This window comes from Agelaius phoeniceus, chromosome 13 (assembly GCF_051311805.1).
Source record: "Agelaius phoeniceus isolate bAgePho1 chromosome 13, bAgePho1.hap1, whole genome shotgun sequence".
Lineage (NCBI taxonomy): Eukaryota > Metazoa > Chordata > Aves > Passeriformes > Icteridae > Agelaius > Agelaius phoeniceus.
In genome coordinates, this window is record NC_135277.1 from 14,789,635 (window position 1) to 14,815,619 (window position 25,985).

Consider the following 25,985-nt stretch of genomic DNA (forward strand, 5'->3'; position numbering starts at 1 on the left):
GAAAGCAACAGGTTCTTGGTTTTAAGGCAAAGTAAGATCTCGACAGGTTTTCAAACTAATTTGATAGACTGTGTATATAAGATATATACTTCCCAGTTAATATACTAAGAACATTGTTTAAGTACAACAATTAATGCCACCCCTTTAATCTTCCTAATCATTTCGAGTTAGCTATCCCTCATTGCTTCTAATGCCTGAGCTCTTCAAAGTCCAAGTACCCATTAACAGTATCTTGAGAGCTGGAGCTGGACATGTTCACACTGGACATCAAACTGCCATTTGAATTTTTTAAAGCATTTGTGATACTTTTGTGCACATCAGATTTCTTGGCTGAAAATACAAGGCCATTTAACTCATTAACTACAGTAATGTGACTATTGTGTTTCTAATTAAAATCTGTTGTGCTTGTAAGTATTGCATTTATCTGCTCTGCTTCCTGTGCAGTGAATAGGCCTGGGCAGAATGCAGCCTACTGCAGTGTTGAGGTATATATTATACATTCAACACACAAAAAATCCCTGAAATGCTCTTCTTTGAGCCATCAAGTGACAATGTTATTCACATTATTTCTTCCTAGCTTACAGTGCCACTTTAGGACTTCAACTCTGGGTAAGGATTACAACTCATACTATTCACGTTATTGCAACTTAATGAAAATTTGTTACTTCAGCATGGATTTTTCTTATCTCCATTCTGCAAAATATTTATCTATATGCTTAAACAGGGTATCCCAGGCCAAAGTGTTTCCCACCACCATTGATCAATGTGTCCAGGTAGGTGCTACCCCTCATTTCAGGGATGTTTGCACTGAGGGTCTCTGATTGTACTGTACCAGGCGTTAGAACTTTTTCCAAATGCACTCCTCAGACACCACTGTTGTGCTGCAGGTAGTGCTGATCCTGAGGAGGAAGGCACAGAACAGATTAAAGCCATGACACAGATACCTGTCACACCTGAGGCCATGACACAGATACGTGTTCAGCTATTTGTGCTTAAGCGCCCAGAAGGTGGGCACCCCTCTAAAATCATTTAACACTTTTAGGCTGGCTTTATCACCAGATGATTCTCAAACACACTTCAGTTGTTTTCCTCACATGGAAATAAAACAATTTAAAAGGGGCTGCCTTCCTGTTCGCTATGGCCTTAGCAGGGTTTTTAGGTGCGGCTGCCCGTGCAGGTGCTCGGGTGGCTCCTGTGGTCCCGCGGCAGGAGGTGCCTTCCAGCCGCCCTTGCTGAGGGACACTTGGCGGGACGCGCTGCCCCCTCGGCCTCACCCTCAGCTCACCCGCACCTTTCCTCGCCTCGCCTCACCCCACCCTCCTGCTGACCTTCCCCTCACGGGGCCGCCCCGCAGGCGGTGAGGCGTTTGCCCCGCCGCTCGGTGACTGCGACCCCACAACCGACACCGTGAGCCGGGAGGGCGATTAAAATAACATGGGGCTCCTCTAGGCGCTAATGGGATTAGAGGCGAGGCCGGCGAAGCACGGGCAGCGCTGCGGCCATGGCGCGCCTCTGATGGCGGGAGGGCAGCGCGGCGGCTGCGCCTCATGGGCGGGGGCGGGATACCCCAGGTAATCGGGGAGGGCAGCGGGGCGGGAGCGCCCCGGCGGCGGGCAGGGATGGTGGGGAAGGCCTGCTCGCCCCGGGGGCGAGGGGGGGCGGCGGCCGCCCCGAGATAGCCCAGGTGAGGAGAAGGCGAAGCAGGGGGCCTGGTCGGGGCCGGGGAGCGCGGCGCGGTGGGAGCGCGGCGGGAGAGAGGGAGGCGCGGCTGTGGGTCAGGGGGAAAAAGCGCGGGGGGCTGCGAGGAAAGGAGTGCGACAGCGGGAGGAGGAGAGGAGCGCGGGCCCGGGGGAGGGCAGAGCGCGGCGGGAGGCGGAGGAGAGCGTCAGCTGGAGCGGGGATAGCGGGAGCGCGGCGGGAGGCGGAGGAGGAGAGCGTCAGCTGGGGGCAGAGATAGAGGGAGTGCGGCAGGAGGAGGAGGAGAGCGTGAGCCGGGGGGGCAGAGAGAGAGGGAGCGCGGCAGGAGGAGGAGGAGGAGGAGGAGGGGAAGAAGCGCGACGCAGGGACGGCAGATGCCTGGAAATAAAAATTTGATGATTGCATGCAGCGGCTGGAGAGACTCTGTCGGTGGCGGCGGCGGGGACGAGGCAGGGACAGGGGGGGCGACGGCAAAATGAAGTATCAGAAATACCTGACTGTCTTGCAGATGGCCATAGGGGTGACCGCCTCCAACAGGGGCAGTCTGATGCCCTTAAAGAGGAAGCTGTGGTGAGTAGGCACAAACGGGGCCGCGGGCACTGCGGGCCGGGCCGGGCCGAGCGCGGGCCGCGGCGGGACGGGCGGGCGCGGCGGCGGGGGGTCCCCGCGGACATGAGGGGCGCCGTGCCCAGACCCGGCCTGCGGCTCCTGGCCGGCATCGCCGGGGCACAAAGTTCCCGGCGGATTCGTCGGCAGCCGCATGGAAACGCCGGGAGGCGTTGGCGGTGCCGGCGGAGCTGTCCGCGCCCGGCCCGGCGGAGGACGCGGCTGGAGCAGGCTCCGCTCCCGCGGGCACGGCGCTGCCGGACCGGCACAGCGGCAATGGCAGCGCGGGCTGAGGGCGCGGGAGCGGCTCCGGCGGGGGCTCCGCTTGCGTGACAGCCCGAGGGTTGCCGCCGATGTAGCGCAGTGTGCTCCCGCCCCGGGCTGTGCGGAGCCGGGTCCGAATTCCCTGCCCCTGCTGCTGCTGACAGGTGTACCGAGAAAATGGGAACAAGGGGACGCAGGTCCAATAGATTAGTGAGCGCCAGAGGTAGTGCTGTTCAAATATGGTCATTTTTCCTGAAACCCTGCGTTTCCCCTCACTGATTCTCACTCCTTTTGTGCTTGCTGATTGTGTGCTGAACTGTTTTTTCTGGATGAATCAACAACGCGTTATGAAAAATGTATTAAAGTATAGTGGTGTAATGTGGGTGAGTAGGGCACCGGCAGGCGTATGGCACTGCAATACCCAGGCACTCGTGGGCGGGCAAGAGCCCACTGTTAGCTCCATGGGAGCAGCGGGACCTGTGTCATCATCAGGACAAATCGTGAGGGGGAAATATTGTCACATCTTCTGAGAGGAAGATGTCAATCACAAATTTGTACACTGAGAATTTCTTATCTGAAAAGAGCCAGGAGTAATATTAAGGTGGTAGTGGTCATACAGTTTTCTTTCACTGTACTTACCTGGCCCTAGTGAAGCAAAGTAAAGCATCAGAGAAGGCATGATAGGTCATTTTATTTGAACATAGATAGTTTGCAAATAAAAATATTTTCGTGTCAGCAGTGGTAACAAAAATGGCCCTTACATGAATTGTAGAATGTTGGGTTTTTAATACTTTGCTTTTTCCCACAGTAGAGACAGTGTCAGGAAAATGTATCAATTGAAGAAACATATTGTAGAACTAGTAAGCTTTCTGTCATGAATTCCAGATCTTGGTATTCCTTGCAGATAGAACACAGTTTGATGATTCTGTTCATCCTGATTGTAAAGAAAAAAATCAAATTAAGTTTTAGACAAAAATGTTATCATGCAGATAAGTTTTATTACATTTAATCAGATGTTTTAACAATGTATTTGGTGGTTTGATTCTGATTATGTAAGTTACATAAAGTGTACCATACCTTTTTTATTCTCCTCAAATGCCACTCCTGCCTGTGTGCAGCAGTGAATGCAGTTGTGTCTTACATCTTTTGAGAAGTTTAATTATGGAAAATGTAATTATGACAGGGTTCTCTTTAATATTTTGTATGTCTTCTTGGAAGTGTTTTGTTTGCTGGCATGTTAAGGGAAAGCTATATGTATTTGTGTGCTTTAAAAGTACATCTGAAAGGACCTGATTAAACTCCTACTTTGTCTCCAGTTGGAGTTAGATCAGCTCTATATTGTCCTGTTTCATGGTGAGATCCTGTGCTTTTTGAGGTATAGCAAAATATTCTAGTGGCTCCACACTAATACATACCACAAGCATTGCATTTCATAACATTTCCAACTTGGCATCATGTTGCTGCAATGCAATGCTGTGTGAAGATTTAATTGACTAAAAATGTTAAAGAAAAATAAGGCAAACTTTTTTTTTTTTTTAATTTTAGGGAGATGTGTGAATTACTTGAGCATTTAAAAGTATGTCTTTGGGATATTCTTATTAATAGGTAACATGATATATATTCTCATTTTCTTTAAGAACTTTAATAGCATTAGGCATGATCTCTATGGATAGATTTTATGCTTATGGATGAAATACTATTTTCTGGTGCACTTAGAAAAGTTCTTAAAGGTACTTTGTCATGCTAATTTTTCTTATTTCTGCACAATCTTTATCAAATAATGCATTAAGAAAATCTTAAAGAGAAAATATGTTGTTGTTACTCAAATCAATGCAATATTTGTGTATATTCACAACACATAAATCAAAAGCATATTCCAATACTGTATCACTGGAAATCTCAAAAATACCTGAAGAAAACACATAAATCAAGTCCGTCTATAGTCAGGGGGTGCTTTTAAATCTATTTTTATTTGCTTATTTTTAAAAACTTAAAAAATTCTCTTTAACCAATGACATTTATAAGCTCTTTGATGTGTGAATCCATATTGTAAGTGGAAACGAAGATATAATTTAATAAAAAAGGGTTAAAATGCTCATCCTTTTGTTTGTGGAGATAATCCACCGGAATCCTACTGAAAGAAAATGAAAAAGGTAACAGCAATGTTTTATTTCTTTAGGGAGCATCTGTCACTCCAATTTTCTCCTGCTTTCCCCCCCACCAAAGTGTATGTCCTATTCTGTGATGCATGGAAGCAGAGCTACAAATACCAATGTCTCACAATGAAAATACCAATGTCTCACCATGGGTTAAGAATAAATAGTTATTAAGTGGCTAAGAATAAACCAGGCAATTGGAGAGAAGGAAGCTATGCCACAGGCTTGCAGTGGGAGATGGAGGAGACAGAAACCTGCTTTGTATGGAGTTTGTAATTCTATGATGAGGTTTACTTGGGGCAGTAGTTCTGGACTCAGTGCTGGAGGAAGCTGCTGGAGTCCTGAACTGCTGATTCAGACCCTTTCCTGTGTGTGTGCAGTGTTGTAATCTAATATGTAGGAGCCTAAACGAGATGAGTAGGATGTTTTTAATCCTCTTGCTGAAGGGACAGCATTTGGATACAAAACCCACCATCATAACCCTGCTAGTACAGGTAGAGTGCAGCAGGGACTAACATCTGCAAAGGTGGCCAAGAAGAAACTGACAGCTGAACTGGAAGTTTGCAGATTAAAAATAGTAAATTTTTATCAATATTTTCTGAAATCCCAAGATGTGCAACCTGAGTCCTTTTACAGTAGAGAAATGCCAAATCACATTATTAAGGGGAGTTACACAGGTAGAACATAATTTCTTGTCAAACTGATGATTGCGGTTTTCTGCTGCAAGGAGGAGATAGCGGGCAAATAAATAAACAAGTGAAAAAGAAAAAACAACAACAAAAGCCCCAACAGGAAATTCTATCCATTCTAATAGTTCTGTCACTAATATTCCCTTCCCTTTCTTCCAGCATTTGCCTTGACTCTGAAAGAGTTCCTGGGTTTGGTGAACTCCCCTGCTGCTCCCCTTGGTGCAGGGGAGTGCAGCATTGTGAAAAAGGCAAAAAGCTCAGTTAGTGATAGGTTTTCATTGGGGAGATTATGGAAATGAGTGAGACTATTCCATATTTACATTCTTTTAAGAATGATTGGTAGTTGTCTGAGGCAATCTAGGTTACAGAAAAGAATGTAGATGCAGTGCACTACAGAATTTGAATTTTGACAGGATCCAGTTCCCCTGTTTGGTGCTATTGTTAAAAGAATGTGTGATATAGAAGCCTGGATGTTAAATGATAGCTGCTTCTTGGAAGATACTGCACAGGCACATTTATTTTCAAGCATAGGAGTAAACTTATTTGAAATCAGTGAGGAGTAACCAGCATGTCTGGAATTAAGCACTGAATGCTTTCTTGTCTCAGTCTTTGTTTTTAAGCTGGGTCTCGGTTGTAGAAGCCCAGGCTTATAATGAAGAATGTCTGTTTTATCATTAGGACCATCCCTAGGGAGAAAAGTGTCATTGTTTGTTTATGTTCCAAGAAGCATCATATTTAGTATAATTAAATAATGGAAAATGTCACCTTAATGTAGGAGAAAGAAACATCAAAGATTGATCTTCTTGGTGTCTCTACAGAGCTCTATGGAAAAGTACAGATCTTCAGAATGGATATTTTCCATTCTTGATTACTAGTTGCAGTTAATATTGTTTGAAATGAGGATAAAAACTTTATTTTAGCTCATTTTAAAGCTTTATTTATGTTGCAAGTTAATTAATACTTATTTTTTCCTGAGTGAGGCATGGATAAGGATCCATCCTTAAAATCAACATACTTGCAGAGGTGCACAAGAGTTCAACACTGCAGCTGAGCGCTCAGTGTCTCTAGCATTGTTTCAAACTTGCCTTTTATTTTCTCAAACAAATATTAATATTGAGTAACTGTAATTGTTAGGATTTTCAGTCTGGTCAGTGGGAGTAAATGTCAGCTTTTCCAGCCTTGTGTTTGAGACAGAAGCCAGTGATCACACTGAGCTGAGCCCAGCCTGTGTCCTCACTTTTGGTGGTGCTGAGGAAGCTTGGCTTCTAATGGGAAGTATAATAATTATGGGAATTTTATACATCTCCCAGCTGAGATCTGTGTAGCTACCAGAGGCAGAAGTTTCTGAGAAGTTTGCCTTGGATGTTGCTAAAAGAGCTGAAATGCTTTCTTTATAGGATAGGCAGGCAACTTGCAGTGTGTGAAAAGTGCAATAATTATGTCACCAACAGAAGTCTTGTTGAGGCTGCGTAGTTGTCAAAACCTTGTCCACTCTGCATTAACTCCAGCACTAATACTGCACCTGGAAAACAAATACAGAAAATGTCTCATTTCAAGACATGTTTTTTAAACACTCTGATGCTGACTTTTATAAAATCTTTCAGAATTCTAATCACTGAACAAGAAGAGAGTTTAGGAAGTTCTTGAAAAATTTTCAATGTAACTGGTCTGTCTAGAAATTAAGATGACAGTAGTAATTTCAGACATAATTTAACTACAAAAAATCAGGTAATATTGAAATTGGTTATAAATAGTAATTGTATGTGAGTAGAATATAAATATCACTTGTATTCATAAACTCATATTATACTCAGACCATCTGATTATTTTATAATATGTATTAAGTCATTAGCCCTTGATATGACACTTCACCTTGAAGTCACTGTTGCACATTATTTTGTTAGGCTACTGTGCTTGTCAGTGGAATACAGATAGTGAAAGTTTAGGGGTTTTTTGCTTATTTTACAAACTAGAGAAATAATTTAGAGTCATGGTTATGTAATGTGATATATGATCAGGAAGAAGTCAAGGTCAATGAAACCGTTGTAAGAACTGTGGATAATAAATAAGGGCCTCAGTCTCCAGGTGGGATATACAAAATGGTTCCATTTTACTTGACTAATATTTTCAAAAGTTAATGAATTGGGTGCCTTAATTTAGGATTCCTGTGATGAGCTCAATTAAAAAGGTGTTATGTTTCCAGAATATCAAACGCACTATTTGAACAGAAACAGCAAATTTGAAGCAAGGTATCAGGAATTGTTCACTACCTTCAAAGATCCTTATGCTACATTCTACTTTTTGAAGCCCTAGACTTCCTTGAGCATTTCATTCCTAGGCTTTTGTTCAAGAGTACTTGCTTTAAAGTAGTTGATGGCCTGCAGATACTTTAAAAGGGCTCTTACGTATTTTTTCTCCTTTAGCCTGTGATAATTCCTCTATACTCCTGATGCAGGTATTACAGTGACTTAGCAGTTCACTTTTTAATTTGCTATTAATATTGTCTTAATTCAAAGATTCAAATAAAAGTTGAAAGGAGACAATCAGATGCAGCAAATTTTGTTAATAAGTATTTTTTTAAACTTAAGATTCAGATGCCAGAACCATGGAACGTTGCATTATAGTTTCAGTATTCACTTAAAAAGAATAAAGTTTGTTTCTCTGATTACAGTGAACACTTTGGGAACATAAAACATGATTCAAAAGAGAGAAGGATTTTAAAAAGATGTTTTTCAGAGTTTTTAATAATTTCATTTTGAGTCAATCTTAAGACACTTTGGTTCTTTTCTCATGGCTTTGCACTCACGTGGGTTTATTTTGGAACTTTATATTCTGAACTTTAGAGGTGTACTCACCGTGGAAATCACTAGTATTTGAAAGAGTTCCTGTGCAATACTACATGAGTGCTACTGGAAATGGATTCTTGAGAGTCTCATTGCTGTATCCATCATTCTGCAAAGCCTGGGTAAAATTATCCAAGTCTGTCCCAGGTCTGTTACTGCTTCCCTTTGCTGGAGCTATGGCAGGAGTGGAGGCCCCAGAGAAGCTGGTATTTAATTGGTTTGTGCTTGTCCCAAAGTCTCCTCTTCAACCAGAGTCAAAACCCCTGTGATGCTGTCAGTATGGATATCTTGCCTCAGATCCTTCCTTTGGTGTACATACAGTGCAAAGCTTCCCAATTCCCAATATCAATGGTATTGATTGGATTTTTCTTTGGTTGGTTAAGTAATACTGTATTTGCTTGTAAAGAGATCCAGAAATTAATGATTTTGTAAAGGATTGGAGGGAATAGATAAATTGTGGTACTCCTCTATAATTATACTTTGTAACTTTAAAAGGACTTTCCTGTATCTTAGAAGCTAACAAGTAACAGCCATAATTTATTCTCCAGCAGAATGAAATGATAGCTGGATTCCAGTGGCAGCAAGTTCATTTTTTCAAGTGGCTGTAAAGAGTGAAGCTCCTAAACAGAAGGGCCTTTAAAACATGTCATTAGTGTGGTTCTTTGTTAAAACTGTGTAACTTTGATTAGCCTGTTATTTGTATTAGTTTGGGTTTTTCCATGTAAGTAGTTTTCTTTTTTTAATTTTTTTTTAATAAAGGCTTTTCAGTATCAGAAAACATTAAAAGACTTGCAGCCTAAAGAAATGCACATTTGTGGGTAAGGCCCTAAAAATGGCTTGAAATGTTATCCAAAATAAGGAAAAGCCCAGTGTAGCTTACAGCTGTTTAACTTTTCTATTAAGTATAAGGAGGAAGTCTAACGTGCCAAGAATTTAATTCATCAGAGGTGCATTTGAAGATTAATTAACCCAAGTTATAAGTAATGGAGTAGGCAGCCCTCAAAGATTCCCTGTAGAGAGAATAAACAGAGCCTCTGACAGCAGGGGAACAATTGATCTCTCTGAGGGCTCCAGCATCTGCATCTGCCATGGACACAGAGTGTGCTCAGTTAGGTACTCGAGCAGAGATGTTTGGGGCACTCTGTTACAGAAGAGACAGTCACACAATAGCAATGTGCTGCCATTGTAAATGTCACTGTCTGTGCCACAAGACAGAGACTGAGCAGTTGTCTTTCTTTGGAAATCTCTCTGGTAATTCTTGAAGACATTTTAGCAGGGAATCCGTGGCGTTCTTGAAGTTTCTGCTGTGTGAACAAATATGTTACTGTAGTAGGCAGGCATGGTTCTCAGAATTCAATCCATGTATGATTAGACAAAAAATTCCAGTGCAGTCTCAGCAGGAGTTTCATATTGTAATTAAGATATATGGATAGCATAGTAATGTTTTCAGGTAGAAACTTGCAGTTTAAAGTTGGCAATAAAATAACCCAAGGGGAAAAACCATCTAAACCAAATTTCTATGTTATCAAGAGAACTTAGAGCAAGCTGTTTGTATATGGGTCTGTGTGCATGTGTAAAAACACCCAAAATCTGAAAACAAAATAGTGATTTGGTAGTTACAGTGATTCAACAAAAAAAAAAAAAAAAAAGGACTTTATCTTTATAAACTGAATAAGAGATTTGAAAGGATTTGCTTTAATTTTCAAGTTTGAATATTGTAATTTCTTCTCCCTAGCTGTCCCATGGCCATGTTATCGTGACCATGACATTGTGTAGACCTGGAAGTCTTGCTAATCAAACAAGAGTATTCAGCATGTGGTTACTGTATTTTGTATTGGGAATTTGGTATTTCAGGAGCTGATATGGCCCACTATGCAATGTCCTGTTTTGGTGATGCATATGTTTAACACATCTCCACCATTCTTTCTTTTTTGCACAAACATTTATGTGCGTACAAAAGCCATTAATTCTAAGTTAAAGAACGTAAAAAACATCCTAAGGTGTTTTTTTTGTGAGAGGAATCTTTATGGTTTTTGGGAGAAATACTGAACTGCTGTCCAAAGACTATGGAAACGCAAAAAAATACATATTACTTCTTGTTAGAGCTGGTTTTTGAAATCTTCTATGGCTGCAGTTGAGAAATAAGATAAGCGTAAATCTGGGCATGAAGACTTCAGGTTTTTACATAATTCTTGGTGAGTGTATTTCTGGAATGGAGTTTCCCCTAAGTGCCAGTCTGACTAGGGACTATTTTGTATTTAAAATATTAACGGCACAAATCCTAGTACACTTAGTTAATTGTTAACTTAGTTCTGCTTATTAGTGATTTCCACCAAGCTCACTGAAATATGGATTGCTTCCTCCAAATATTTTAGTTATGGACTCCCCTTAGGACTATGTGTAGATGACAATATGATGAAAGGCCTTGTCAAGTGTAGTTTCTTAATATATTACCCCTATAACTTTAACAGATGCTATTAATGTCATTATTGTTGGTTGTTACTCATTGCTAGAATAGCTGAAGCACCATCAGCACTCAAACTGGAAAAGGTCAAAAGCCAAATACTGCCAGGCTCCTGGTGACTTAACTGACAGCCATCAATGTGTATCACAGGACTTGGGTTTCTACTGAAGAAACAAAGAAAAATTTTAAATTTTCAGAAGTAAAATATATTTTTCTACAATGTGTCTTTTTTTCTGATTCTACACACTTTTGTACAAAAAAGATCAGAATGTTTTTGACAAAATCTGCAGGCAGCGTGGTCTTGATAGGAGCTAGACTTCTACATACTTGTGGTCTTATTTTGGCACTTAGTGATTGAAAACTGTCACTTGGAATGACATTTCTTGTATGTATAGAATGGTGATGTGTTTTCCTTTGTACATTTTTTACTTTAAGCAAATAAAAGAATGTATTCTTTGTCTGATATGTGGCTCTCTTTGTTTGGCAGGGTAACTCCATCTTCCGAAAATCCCAATGGTGCTACCTGTAGTGTAAGTCAGGGAAAGCCCTCTTTAAGAAGAATAAAAGGGAGAATACACAGAAGCAAAAGTCTTGATAGCATTGATTTCTGTGAATTCACTGTAAGTACTATATCTTTTACATTTATCTTATATGAAGTTAAGAGAATCTTATTAATGAAGCAGTTTGCTTCTTGCATTGGGTTTACCTGTTTGTCAGATTAGCAAAGGTATTGTACTTCATGTTTTAATTGCCTTGTTACACTGCCAGATATTATGAGCAGTGATGTCACTTATATGATTGCTGATTTACAACTACATTCTTGTTCTTCAGCAACCATGAGACAGAAATTTCTATGTCTAATTTTAAATTTTTTTCCTCTGTAAGATTAAGAAATTGACTTGCAAATGGAGTAAATATTAAAAACTAAGTATTATTTCAAATTTTATTTTTATATTGAGATTTTGGAAATTGTGTTTAAAGTCAAGCATGACTTTTTACTAAATGCAAAAAACTATTTAATTGCATATGGCTAATATAGTGCTAGAAAAGGAAATAGATTTTTCTAAAAGATGTGTATGCTTATAGGACTTGAAAGCTGACATCACAGGTGATAGGTTACTTCAATTAGGCAGTCTTTGCTTAGGGGGTAGATGTGTTTGTGTTACAGTTTCAAAAACTTCAATGTGATCATGGTAAAGAACCATGACAACCTCCCAACTAACTGGGGGGAATTTGGTCAAAACAAATTATTTCCTGATAAGCTAAAATAATTTACTCTTTAAGTATTTAAACAATGTCAAAGAATATGTTGAATTATAAATTGGTTATGAAATATGAGGATAAAAGAGCTAAAAAATATGTGCTGTCTTTAAAATGCAGAAATCAATAGTGATGTGAAGATATTGTGTGGCATTGCATGGTGCTAGAAACAATATCACTAAAATATTCAGATGGGATTTGGGGAAACGTCTTGAAGGCATAACAGTGGTTTGAGTGTGTTGTCTTTCAGTGGGATGTTTTTCACAGATGGTGCCAATAGCATAATTGGTATTTTTTTCCTCAGGACAGCTTTGTTTCTAATTGCGAAGTCTCACAGCGCTATCTTTGGGACAAAGAGCTTGTTGTTTGCTGTTCAAGGAAGTAATGAAGTTCCTGGGAAGGATTTGGGATGTAGTGTGTGGTGCCCAGATAGTTCTGGGTCTGGCCAGTCCCCCCTGCCCTGGCTGGGAGGGTGAGGGAGCTGTGCTGGCTCATTCCAGCTGCCCTTGGTGTCTCTGTGCTCACTGTTGTCACAGCACCGATCCCGCTGTAATCATTGCTCTGCTGAAGGTTACAAATTCCCCTAGGGAGCAAAATTTCCTTCTGCTATATGGGTCTTCATCTGTGTGGTCCTATTAAGGAGTTTTAGCTAAATCTATCTCTACTCTTGGGGCCTTCAAAGAAAAAGAGATTATAGCCAACGGTAAAAAGAATTTCTTGCATGCCATAGAACCTTTGCAAAGAGATTTGAGACAGAAAATAATGGGCACGTCTGTATCTATGGCATACAGTGTGTAGAGTGTGTCATGGGTAAATTCATACATTAATAGCTAAGTATTGATAATTATGATCAGTGAGGGAAGTTCACTTTTTCTGAGGTCCCATGTTAAAGGATGACACAGATTTAAATAACTAAGCACACAAATCAGAGTTAAAAATATGGATTTTCTTGCTGCTACATGATTTAGAATCATACTGAAATATTTCTTGATATTGTATAATTGCGGTTTTATTGTTCTCAAATTGTGATTAAAAATAGATCTAAAGAAGTAATTGAATAAATTACTATGCCTAAGTCTTTCAAGAGTGCTCTCAGAACAGAACATTTTTCATGTTAAGGGTCTTCATCTAGTTAAAACACTCAGGCACTGGCAGACAGAAAACAATTAAAAATAAAAATTAAAACACAAAGGAGCTTTTAAAAATGTTCTCCTTACAACTATTTTATTATGCAGTATATTCATTTTATGCACAGTGAAGTTGAAAAGTTTTGTATTTAAATATGTGGATAACTTATATGCTGACAGCATCCAGTGAACTGTTGGTTTCATTCATCATCTAACGAGAATGAGATCCATTAATAATTCTGAATGTTGCTGGATTTCACTTTAAAATAAGTAATGTCAACGTAAATCCTAAACTAATCTTTTTTGGAAACCTTTTGTTTAAAGGTTTCCCTCAGCAAATTCTTACTGATGACAAATCCTAACAGCAGAAAGACATAAAAAATAACTTATGCTTTCTTTTCTTGAAGTGAATAGATGTGTCCCCAGTGGGGAAGTTCTGCATTTCAATGCAGTATGCTCATACAAAAATTCAATACGTGAAAATGCTGTATTTACTACGTGACTGTGACTTCACCTGAAGCTGGGGACAAGTTGTGGGAGCTGCATTAAACTGGGAGGCTCATTAAAAAATAGGTTTATTCTTTGCAAGGGAGGGAATAGCCAGTGAAGAGCCTTTTGCATGTGTAAAATTTCTGCAGGGAGGGACTACCATGGGTGCCTTCAGAGGGCTGTCTGGGCAAGGTGATGCTGCCAAGTCTGTTGTTTACTGCAGTTAGTAACATACGAGGTTTGTGCTGTTTATGGCTTTTGGTTACACCTGTGGCTCTTTGTATGGGTGATCTACCCAAGAGTGCAGGAGAGCTCCTTGCCTGTGGAGCCTCAGTGGCTGATGCCCTGCTGCTGTTGCAAGCCTCAGGGATGGGTGTCCCTGCTCAAGGCTGGATGGGGTTCTGGGCAACCTGATCTAGTGGATGGCATCCCTGCCCACTGTGGGGGGTGAGAACTAGGTGACCTTAAAGGTCCTTTCCAAACCAAGCCATTCTGTGGTTTGGGTGAGACTGTCAAAGCACACAGTTCCCACCTGGTGCATACCTGCATTAACATCCCATAGCTGCCTCACCTGTATTAAGCTCACAACATCCTTCCAGAAGGCATAAGTTCTTCCTGATTACAAGTGGTGAGAATCTGCAGGATTGCTGACAAAATCTCAATTTTATTTCTTAGTGATACCTCTGCTGTCTTAAGTGGATGATACTGGGGTTTGTAAGTGATGCCTCCTTTTACCATTTTGCTAAGGCAGCAAGTGAGAAGATAAAGTGATGAAATTATGTTAAGCCACAGAGTGATAGCACAGCAACTCCCTTAAAATGTGTATCCATTTTCAACTTCTTGCACCTTTTTTTCTTTTCTTTATCCTCTCCATGTATTAGCAGTACCACTTACTCGGATTAGCACCTACTCACCCAAACGAAGTAAAATCTGTTTTATTGCCCTTCAGTTCTTCTTTAAAGGAGTATCACCCTACTATGCTCTGCCAGATATTAACCCTTGAAAAACTCAGTTTTAGTGGTATGTGTAAAAAAATAAGCCTCTATTTTATGTTGAATATTGGCAAATGGTTATTTTCAACCCAGAAATGTTGCAGAACTCCTAGTCTACATGGTGGAAAAAGGAAGAAAAGATAAAGAAAAGCATTATCAGCTCTTGGGGATATATGTGGATTACCTATTTCCTTGTAGATTGAGCTTGTTGTACTAATGTTCCATTACCTCCATATTTTAACCTTTGTTACTCTGAACCAAACCCTGGCTTTGTACAAGCTACCCCCGACAGCAGTTGCACTTCTGAGCCCAATTCATTGACAGGGTTTTTGTTGTACTAGGCATTGTGCAAACATGAAATGTTTACTCTCAAGGACCTTACAATCCATTTCTAATAATAGGTAAGATGTGGCTAAACTTTGATTCTTTAGCTGCATCTGGCTCTGAAGCTGTTCAAGTGCTGCACTGATGCTAGGGCTTCTGAAGGTCACGGTGGGATGCAGGTGCATTTTGGGACTGCCCTGCTTGATAGAGCCCTGGGAGTTGTTCTCCTCTCTGGTGTGGAGCTGCCTTGGGAGGCTGTGTGACAGCTCAGAGGTGTTTGAATGGATCTCGTGGTTTGGTTGCTGCCTGTGTGACAGAATTTGTGCAGGTCTCATAGCACTACAAACACTGACCACCCCTACCATTTGAGGATGCAGAGAAACTGTTCCCGTCTTTTCCTTTTAGTCAGTGCTGATGTTTTCTGGGTATGACCAAAAGGGAGACTTTGAAAGCTTTTATTAAGAGCTCATATAATTAATTTTATGTCTAAGATACTTGTTAGTTTTGTAACTCTTTCATTGGACTTGAGAAATTAGTGAGATCAGCACCTTGAAAAGTGTATTTTTAAAGGAATACAGATTTAAGCCTTTCCTGCTAAAAGCAGCCCTTTGGACAAAGGAGCTTGTCTTGGAAATCAGAGCACTGCAGTTATTTCCAATGTGAGCAAGTCCAGTGCAGGGGGCAGCTGGTGCTAGCCTGCTCTGACTAAACATGCACACAGCTAGGTTCAGTTCACCTGCAGCTGGAGAAAGCAGAAAATCTCCAGTGTACTTCCATTTGCACTGGAGTTGAAATCCAAGGAATAATTTTGCAAAATGTTATACCAACGCCGGTTTCTTTTCCTCACTTTTTCATTCCTTTCCAGTAATTCCTTTTTCAGGTGCATTGTTTTGTCTCTTCTTGCCATATACTGCCAGTGAGGTGATGTTGGCTAGAATTGCTGTGCACTAATGCTTTGGAGGTTCCTGATGTCAGCATGTTAGGCACAAAAGTAACACGGTAGGGTAGGAGATTACCGAAAAGAGGAGAAAAGGAAGACAGCTAAGTACAAAGAGCAGTCTGAATAAAGCACTGTGGAATGCTTGACAAAATGGAAGAGGCAACAAAGGAAGAGATAATCAGAAAGTGAGATGTAGCTAATGTGCTGTTGCCTTCCTTAGATGGGGAGCACACATGTTCACCTAGAACAGTAATTTTTAGTGCACTGTAGTAAGTGTTGAACGGGGTGGGGGTGATACCTTGAAAAATTTCTTGCAGAGGAGCTGCAGAAGCTCGGTGTTTGTGTGTGCTTGCCTGCTCTCATTAGCGGGATGGAGCGATTGACCTCGCATGCTCTGTGGGGGCGTGTGCCCGGCATGTTCTGTGTGCAGGGAGGTGCGTGAGCGCCCAGCCCCGCGAGCAGCTCCCACAGCGGCTGTGGCCTGTGCTGGTGCTGCCCTTTCACCTGCTTGATCATTTCTAATGAAGTTTCAAGGCTCTTTAGAGGCTTTAGTGATTAACTTTAATGGATGTTTGTGATGACATCCTTATTTCACTTCCCCAGTCTCCTTGGCAGATTTTTATAGCATACAGCAGGCTTAGAATCTGTTGTTGGTGATGTCCTTACCAGTGTTTTGGGTAACTGTTGCTGTGAGTAGCCCCATTCCCCCAGTGAAAAAATGTAGTGATCAAAACATAATACTGCACTATATTGGTTAACTTGTCATGGAACATATTGCTGAGCAAGGCAGTCTAGTCTGTAATGAAGCAGAGATTTATTGCAGTTTTTTATTTAATTTCATCTATTGCAAACTCATCTTCCCATTGAATCATCTTACAAATGACTTCTGAGGTGGTAGATATTGTTCAGTAATTTGATTTTTGTTTTCTTTTTTAAAATAAAATTCTTCAGGTTTTATATTGCCATTTATCTTGATTTTCCTGCTGAGTATTTTAATTTGAATATGTGTCTGTAAAACTTATAAAATGAGAAATGAATAATATCACAAATGGTATGTATCAGACTCAATTTCTTAGGATGGAGAGATAAGAGGGCTCATGTTCTTTAAAAAGTCCTGCAGGTATTTTGGTCATCTCTGTAGATGTGGAAGGAAGAACTCATTAGCACAGCTGGAGTCTTGTGGATGCCCTTAATTTGTTACTGTTCAGAGAAGTGTGGTTGTTATGCAGCTGTTTCTGAGATGTAAATCCTCTCTGGTAGCTTAGCCTTGCTTCACAATATTGTTGTTGTACTGTAACCCATTTATTATAATAATTTAATCTATTGATGGTGTATGAACACAGTACAGACTTTATACAGTTTCAGCCTGTTTATTTTACCTAAGATAGTCTAAATAATGAAAAAAAAGGAATATTTAAGCAGTTTACACATTTTACAGTTAATGAAATGAAAATACTTTGTCTTACATGTGCATTTTTATTGGTCAAGTATATAGAAAAACCTAGAAATATACATATTACTTGTTTTAATATATATAGTTAATAGTTTTAAATACAGAGGAGAAAGAGTTTAATTTGAACAAGTGTGGAAATATAATACTGATGGAAAGAGGGGAAAAAAACTGGAGGCTTTTGATCCAAGATTACAATTCTTCTGGGAAAGAGTATATTTTCAGCATTGTTTATTCTGTCATCTTGCTTTTTATTTAAAAACAAATCCAAAGTTTTATGTAAGAGCTATTCTAAATGTCAAGGCAAATTATTAAGTCTCAAGCATAATACTAGGTGAAGCTTATACAGCCTTAAGATTAACCTAAGGAAGTTAACCATAAATGAACAAGTAATTTAATTTGCTAAATTCTGAATTGTGATTGACCTTGATTTGTGTTTCTGAATTGATTCAGACTGATTGATTTACGTTTCTCAACAAATTCAGTGTTCCAGTTTAAGTCTACCAAGGATGGTAACTGATGACTGTGTTTACATTTAATTTAAATTAGAAATATATTTCTGAGTGCACGTTTTGGGTTATTTTTATTTCCTCTCAGAATGGCACTGTGAATTTGGGCAGATGGAGCTGTACTGAAATACTCTTTGGCATTTGTTAGGGTAATACCTGCTTGATTACTCCACCACCATTATACTTGGCGGATGATTGTGACTTGTCAGGTCCATCATCTCTTAAAATGTCAAAAGATATGTAGGCCATGGTGTATTTTGTCTTTAGGTTACATAATATCAGCTCCTCTTTGTGTGGTGGTGTGGGATGCTATTGTCATTTAGTCTCAGTATCAGTGCCCACCTGCCAGTGAGCTGCAGCCAGCCCCAAGCACAATGAGGGTCCAACTGTTTGTCCTTCAGCTAGCCCAGATATGGAGGGGAGCACAGAGGTGATTTAGAATGACCACTATCTCTGCTTTTCAGATACTTCTGAGCTCCTCTGAATGTCTCAATTTCTGAGCCGAACTCTGTATGGAGCCACACGATGATCAGTGTTGTATTAAAGCAAATTGATGGGATGACTCAGGGAAAAGAGTAACTCTGATATAAATGTAAGCTTCTCTAGGTCAATGCTAAAGTAACTTTTTTTTTTCTGAAAAATCAAGGTTTCTTATTGTAGATTAGATACCTTAATGTTTTGTTAGGCATTAGATACTTGGATAATAAATAATTGTTTCTGTCTGTAAGAATTTTATGTGAGTGACTCTAAACTGGCTTTGAGTCTAAGTGCGTTTATCTTTCATGCCAAAAATTCTTCCCAGATTTATTTCTGGAGTAGAAGTTAAGATTATATTGCTCAATCTATTTTCATGTTATTGATAGATTTTATTTGTTTGACCTTTCTCTACTGTTGTGCTCAAAAAGAGGCAGACTTGTTATATATGAGAAAGCAAAGACTGCAACAATTTCTATTGCAGGCTCTCAGCCTTGTGCTTAAAAATAGCAAATAACAGAAGTGTCAGTATGAGTGGCTTTTCAAATATATCACTAGAATGTATATGCTAGTAGCATGTCTGTTTTAATATTTTTATTAGCTTGCTGGAGGTTTGTTCGGTTTAGGTTTGCTGGATGTTTGGGTTTTTTTGGGTTTTGCTAATTTTTTGCCTCACCAGAACTGTTTCCTCTTGGAAACTAGAGTTTGGGTGATTAATTCTAATGGCTTTTAAAATTTGATTTTTATTATGAAACAAAATATGTTGTTTTTGTTTGCAAAAGCTGCTTGGAACCTTCTGTCATTAAATACTTGTCTATGTGTGGGCACCACTGGCATGTCTACAAAGATATAATAATTTCATGGAAATAATAATGATCCTATAATGCAGGTACAGTCAGTGTCAGCATGAAGTCTTTGGTGGGGACAGAAATTTTTCTTGCTGCTTTTTCTACCAAAAGAAATTGAAATGTTTCCTTTGACCTTCAGACACCTACTTTCTCAGAAGTAACTGAGAAACTGAGTAACTGTTACTGTCTCAGAAACGTTCCTTGATCCATGCCCCGCAATACCACAGAAGGTTAAGGATGGAATATTAATATTCCACCTGCACTCAGAACTTGTTTGTGCACTGAAATGAACAGAAAAACATTTTCTTCCTGAAACAGGAGAATTGATCTACATGAAAAACCAGAGTATCTTCATAATTTATGCACAAAGACAATAGCCACAGTTATAATTAAGGCCTTCGGGTTTTTGAGAGATTTTAAGCGTCAAGGCTTTCACTCAGTGGCAATCCCTCAAAGTGCCCATCCGTTGGTACTCTCAGCAAGCAGGATTTCAGTCAGACAGGCCATCTTGGTGTGGAGGTACTTCTGGAGCATTCCAGAGGAGCAGGTACTGAGGCATGTGGAAGTGTCTGCAAGGGTTGCAGTAATTCTCTGCTTTGTTTCGATAAGCCCGAAGATGCACTTGGGCCAAGTGCTGATGGTGCTGAGGGTGGGCTGGGCAAGGTTTTGAAATACATTTGGCCTCCTTTTGAATTTTTTTTTTTCTTTCAAGGTTTAAGCTTTTCAAGTTACAATAGAAGAAATAATAATCAAAGTATTCCATAGCTATTACTCAGATACTCCAGTAAGGATAGCTACTGGAACATTTCAAAGTAGGATTTCAAAGCACTGGGTTATATTTCTTTCCTTACACTTTGGAAGAAGATCTTTCTTAGTTACACAAAGGGTTGAGAAGGTAGTGTGAGTGCCTAAGCAGCTGCAGAATTGCTCTTTTTAAAATGAGCCATGCTCAAGTTTATCTGTCACTATCCAGACGCTGATGTGCATATCTGTCTATATAAATCATATAAACATAAATATACATGTGTCATATGTACACACATGCATACACTTTGCATTTAATACAGAAAATACTGCTGGTTAGGGTCACTCTTGGTCAGCATGATCTCTACATAAATTTTTAGAGTCTTGTTGACAAAACTCTGCCTGTCACATTGTACCATCTCTGCCAGTAGCAAACATCTCCAAGGGCAGGGCCTGACCCTACACAGGCAGCCCTTCAACAACAGTTGTAAAATGTCACCGTCACCCTGTCAAGGTCTGCCTTTACCAACTTTTTTCCCTCTGCTCTCTGGAAGTCCCAGTGGGTGTTCAGGAACGTGTCATTTATCACTCAAGTAAAATATGGCTTTTTTGGAATATTCTTCAGCCTCCCAAAGAATTCTCCATCTTGCCCTTTTCCCATCTTTGTTGTCCAAATGGCTGGGGACTGTGCCCAGGCAGGGGACAAAGGAATTTGTCTTCAGCAGATGGTTTATTTTAAGAGGATGTGCCAGTACTAATGTAGAAGAACTGACAGGATACTCTCAGCAGTAAAAAAAAAAAAAATTGAAATATGGGCTGTAGCATAAGGTTTTGCTGCAGTCACTGGAAAAATATTAACTGAAAATGTTGTTAAAATAATGGAAACATAATTGTACGCATCGAAAGTTGAAAATGAAGTGCATTGCACCCAACACCCAAGTCTTCAACCTAAATGCAGAATAAAATAAAAAAAGATTGATTATGAGCACCTTGGAATTCAGACTGCATGAATTTGCAAAAATGCCATAGCAAACTTCTAGGAGAACATTGGGTTTTTTTTAATCCAAAGAAATTTATTTTTGAAGTCTGGGGCTGTGAATGGAAAACAAATTGTTTATAAGCTGTGCTTAGACTGAAAAAAGGGTTAGACTGCGTTAATGGAATAGGGCAGTTAGCGTGGGCTGGCTCATCACTCTTGCAGCAATAGAGACACTTTCAGTTTGCAGAGATTCTGGTTTCTTTTGGCACAGATGTCCTTTTTGTCCTCTGGCACAGTTTTCCTTGATTTTTCAAAGAAATATTGGATGTTTGTTACTCGTCTATATCTAAGAAGAGCAGCTTGCTTCTCCCTCTGGTATAATATGCCTCTGCTTATTGCTCTGCAGTATTCTGTGAGGGAGCATACAGGACTGGATAACCTCTACAGAGCAGCTGCCTTTGGATATTTGGCACTGTTATTAGCAATATACTATTGGGATCACAGGCTCCTGTAATAAATTTAGCAATCTTGGCTGTACTATCATTATACTTATCTAGAACCCCTCAGAGCTAGAGAATTTGAAAAGTACATATCCTATTCTCACTGTGGTGAGTACCACTGCATGAATAGAAAGGAAGCAAATATTAGTGTTTGTATTTTTATGAAGGTTCAACATTTAACTTCTGGTATCTACTGACATCAGCAGCTGTATAATGTGTTACCTTTCATTGCCCTTGAGGACAGCCCAGAGAGAGGGGACCTAAAGGTTGGTAATGACAAAGAAGGGGAAAAACTAGCAGGGAGAAGATCTGCTCTTGGAGCTGCTCAGATGTTCAGAAACCAGAAAGTGCTTTCTCAGCCTGCTTGGAAAATAAGTTAGGAGTATACAGTACTCAAGTCTGAGCAATAGGCTTTTCAGTGAGGTTTCTTGCAGTTCTTCAGATAAAGGAAAAATACTGGAGTCACATACTAGAGCGTATGAATAGAGAATGTTCAACATTCAGCTACAAACACAATTCTTGTTTTGCCCCTCTCAGGAAGGCAGTGTGTCTTATAAAATTATTATAACATATTAATTATTTACTTGACTCTGATAATGTAGAATAATATGATTGCCAGTCAAAGCTGCACACTGAAGTTGGATGCTGCCTGAGTGCTCAGGCAGCACTTCAGCTGGCCTTTGTTAGGCCTGTTTTTATATATGGACTGTTAAACACAGCTTTGTGAAATCATGATTCATTTACTGTAACGAGATAGAGATGTGAGCTCCAAGATGAAGACTCTCAACAGCTGCTAGAAAGCATTTCACAATTTATAATTGGATATATGGTCTATATTATTTCATTCTTAAACATGTGATACCTGTGAAACTTGGTTGGCCAAATTAACCAAGTTTGCCTTTCTTGGTAATCTACTAATGCTTGCATAACCAGAGAACTACATGGCTTTTCCTCTCTCTACCTTCAAGGTAAGGCAGGGATGGCCTAAATCAGATGTTTTCATATTGCACCATTTAACTAAAAGCTGTTTCCAGTAACTGGATGCAGTATTTCCTCTACTTTCACTCACAGTAGTTTTGGGCAATATAACACAATAGCACTGGATCCCTGGATGGTTGATTGCTACAGAATCCAGTACTCACTAGGCAGTAACAGCCCTGGGATGCAAGCACACAGAACTGGCCTGCCTTCATTTCTCCACTTCATAGCAATTCTTGTGCATGTTCACAGCCCAGCTAGAGCGAGTTCAGACACGTGCCCAGAAATGTGATGAATTAATCTGAAAGTTCTGCAGCCAATACTTTATAATCTCATATTTGCATTATTAATAGCTGCTGTATCTGCTTCATGGATTCAGATCTGCTGCTGTGCATTCTGTGAGGGCATTTTAGGGCTTTAAGATGAGCCCATGAAGAAATACAATTTAGGATGGAAAACAGACAATTTTTAAGAACAAGTGCAAAACCAGGAAGATAATGGATGAGTCAGGAGGATTTGTTGGACTTGATCCCAGCCACCTAAAATTTCCTGACAGGAGCTTCATTTTTTTCTTCTACCACTGCAAACTTTTCTGTTTAAGATGGTACTTAGAATGGTGCCTGCACTCTGTGGAGTGCTCATAGAAGTGATAAGGCACAATTTGCAGTGTTATGCATCTTCTGCTGATACTGTCTTGTGGAAATGTACCTCTGTGGGCAGCAACTGCAAGTGCAAAGCGTCAGGCAAAGTATTATGAGTGACCCTTCCAGCATAAATCTTTCTAATAGACTTTCTGATTCTGCTGATAATCTAGGATTTTCTGTATGAGATTGTGTTCTTTCAACACCATACCTTCAAAAAGCATCTGTAATAAATTGGTGGGGCTACCACCAGTGTGGGCTTGGCATGAGGCATTAGGTGTCCTTGATTAGATTATTCTTCATGACTTCTGGTGAGACCAGCTGAAGATCTGCAGTTATATTTTGTCCCTTAATGATCTTCCAGGGCTTACAGTGGCTTTTACACTAATGTTGGCACAGTTTGTCTTCTCTTGTTTTATCTTCAGCTTTTCTGGTGATTATTATTCATATTACAGTAGTAGTTAGAGCACTCTGTTCATCTGAGTCCTACTGGATCAGATGAGCTACAAACACAGAAGAAAACTCAGTTCTCTACTTATCAAATATGTTAAAATGTGTTAAAAAGTCACTGGTACAGATGTATCAAATGGAATTAAAAAGGTAAAGATGGTTTATCACCACAGTGATAGTGCCCCTAAACCTCAAGGCATTGCATAGAACTCTTAAATCTTTTCCTCTTCTACTGTTTCACTTTGGTACACTAAATATTCAGAAGACTGGGGAGAATTTGCCCTGAAATCAGTTTTTGTCAGGATCTGTGGTTCCTCTGGTGTTAAAACAGACACCCCTACTGCCTCTTCTGTGGCTGCTCTAATTAAAAGTGAAGTGGATGTTTGGCATCCCAGCAATGGGGAAGCCCTTGTATAAGGATATTAGAAGGGACTTTGTTGAAAAGAGGTATTGTTGGCAGACCAGAATCAATGAGCAGGATAAATATGGCATTGAACAAAGCAAATATGCTGGAGGGGAACACGTGGAAGGAAATTCAACCAGTGTGTTTTCACCCAAAGGACATTGTCTGGAATGTTTGTTTAAAGGTCAAATGTTCTTAGTAGAAATATCATTGAGTAAACACCTCAAGTGAAATAAACTACATTTGAGAGGAGGAGGATTGAGGTGTAGATATTTTTAAAAATATTTGCCCTTTGAAGGGAAAAAAATCAGAGAATATCAGTTGTCATAATTGTGCTTATGGTTCATAATGTGATATTAGAGGATAAAGCAATATGTTTTTTGACTATTTTGGGAATCCCAAGTGTCAGAAAACACTCTGTTCACTTGTAATGGTGCAGGGAAAGCAGAAGTTTCAACAGAACTTATGAAAATAAGTGACTTTCTCTTTGATGCAGCTGCTTCTCTTTCCTTGAGTGCAGAGAACTGTTTTCAGACAGTTCCTTGCTGTCAAGGAAAAAGATGAGAAGAATGAGTCCCATTAATTGTTAGTTTTTAAGCTCCCTAACTAGTGAATGAGTCTGATCTTGATAGTGCTTTAGGATGACACCTAATTAAAGATAATTGCATCTGAACATAACCTGTGGAGATGCTCAAAATTAATAAGAATTGTCATCCTAGCAACTGTTGTTATTAGATATACTTATGGAGCTGGGAGTGTAAGAAATTATTCTTCTAAAAGAAAACTTTCTGGGACCTTTCTGATTGAAGAGTTGCTAAGGAGCATAGAGGAAAATACCAGTATGAGTGTTGGAATTCTACCACATTGAGAGAAATGTGATATGTAAATTAACTTGTAGGCTAAACTCAGAAGTGGTTCCTTGCTGCTTACAACTGAAGAAATAAAAAAAATTGAGAACCTCTGGTCTAGTCAAAATTTCTCTGTGTGCCATCTTTGATGCAGATAAATTAGATAATTTCTAATTTTAACTATACAATGTACAAAAATGATAAAATAAATGCAGAGGTGCATGCCTAATTGAAGGGTCTTTGAATCAAATGGGTTGGAATGTATCAAAATCTTCCTCGCAGTTGACACAATGCATTTTCACGGTCATTTTGGAAAAACACCAGTAGGGTGCATAGTTGGGCTTCACAGTGATACGGTGTTGCCATTTGCTGTAGTTTTACTCCAAACTTTGGGATGGAATGTGGTGTGGGTTTTTTAAGTTGTTCTTCCTGAGGAAAGTTTTCATTGATCTTTCTTCCCTTGTAGCTGTGGGAACAGCTTTAGAACTTGGTTATAGTATATACCAAAAGCTCAAATGATAAAGGACAAAGAAAGTGTCAGACCTGAAAAAAATATGAAAGAAACTCAAGTGCTCGGCCCTTATGCCTTTTAAGTCACTTATGACTCACAGTTTTGACTGACCGAACTTGGCAGCATTTGTGGTATTTTGGGTATATTTGTGGAAGCCCACAATAGTGGGTTTTGTCATCCTTTGTATTCAATAATTCAACACAGATTTTAGTCTTTTTAAATTGTTGGAGTCCTTTGAGATCTTTTCAGGAGTGAGAGTTAGCTTTGAATTACTTGAAAAGTATTATTAAATAGATTATGTAAAGAAAGTGTGATCTCCTTTGGAGGTTTTCTATCCTTTAATAAGGGGCAGAAAGCCTGGGAGCAGGGCCAGGAGTAAGAAGTTGGCAGGGACTGTGCCTCCTATAGAAAAGGGAAGGGAATTTGGAGTCTAAACCTGAGCAGACAGAGAGGTGGAGGAGAATAAGCCAAAAGCAGGGTATGCAGCTTTGAGGAGCAGGGGCAGAAGCAGTGGGAAGCAAGGCATGCTGTCAGCAGCCATTTGACCAAAGCAGACTGTACCTTCTCCTGCACAGCTGGAGCCAGCCTGCATGAGGTCTGAGCTGCAGCTCCTGCCCTTGTCCTGTCCTCGGGGACAGCTCTCTGCAGAGCTGTGTCCCACATCCTCCTCTGCCCCTCGCTGGCACCACCCGCAGCTGCCAGCCCTGGTGCTGCAGGGCACAGGGGCACCCAAAGCTGCCAGCCCTGGTGCTGCAGGGCACAGGGGCACCCACCCAGAGCTGCCAGCCCTGGTGCTGC

The 25,985-nt window shown here is 40.1% G+C and overlaps 1 protein-coding gene across 9 annotated transcripts in view; it reads left to right on the top strand.

Annotated features, from left to right (window-relative positions):
- The first annotated feature begins 1,532 nt into the window (after positions 1–1,532).
- TJP1 (tight junction protein 1) overlaps positions 1,533–25,985 on the top strand; it is a 160,505-nt gene continuing 136,052 nt past the window's right edge. For 2 of the 9 annotated variants that reach the window (XM_077185784.1, XM_077185788.1), the window contains exons 1-2: positions 2,033–2,268; positions 11,208–11,340. In XM_077185784.1, coding sequence (XP_077041899.1) covers positions 2,102–2,268; positions 11,208–11,340 — 300 coding nt within the window. In that variant the 5' untranslated portion in view covers positions 2,033–2,101. Of the gene's footprint in view, positions 1,572–1,595; positions 1,685–2,026; positions 2,269–11,207; positions 11,341–25,985 lie in introns of those variants that run through there. The other 7 variants (XM_077185781.1, XM_077185782.1, XM_077185780.1 and 4 more) reach the window with 7 other exon arrangements.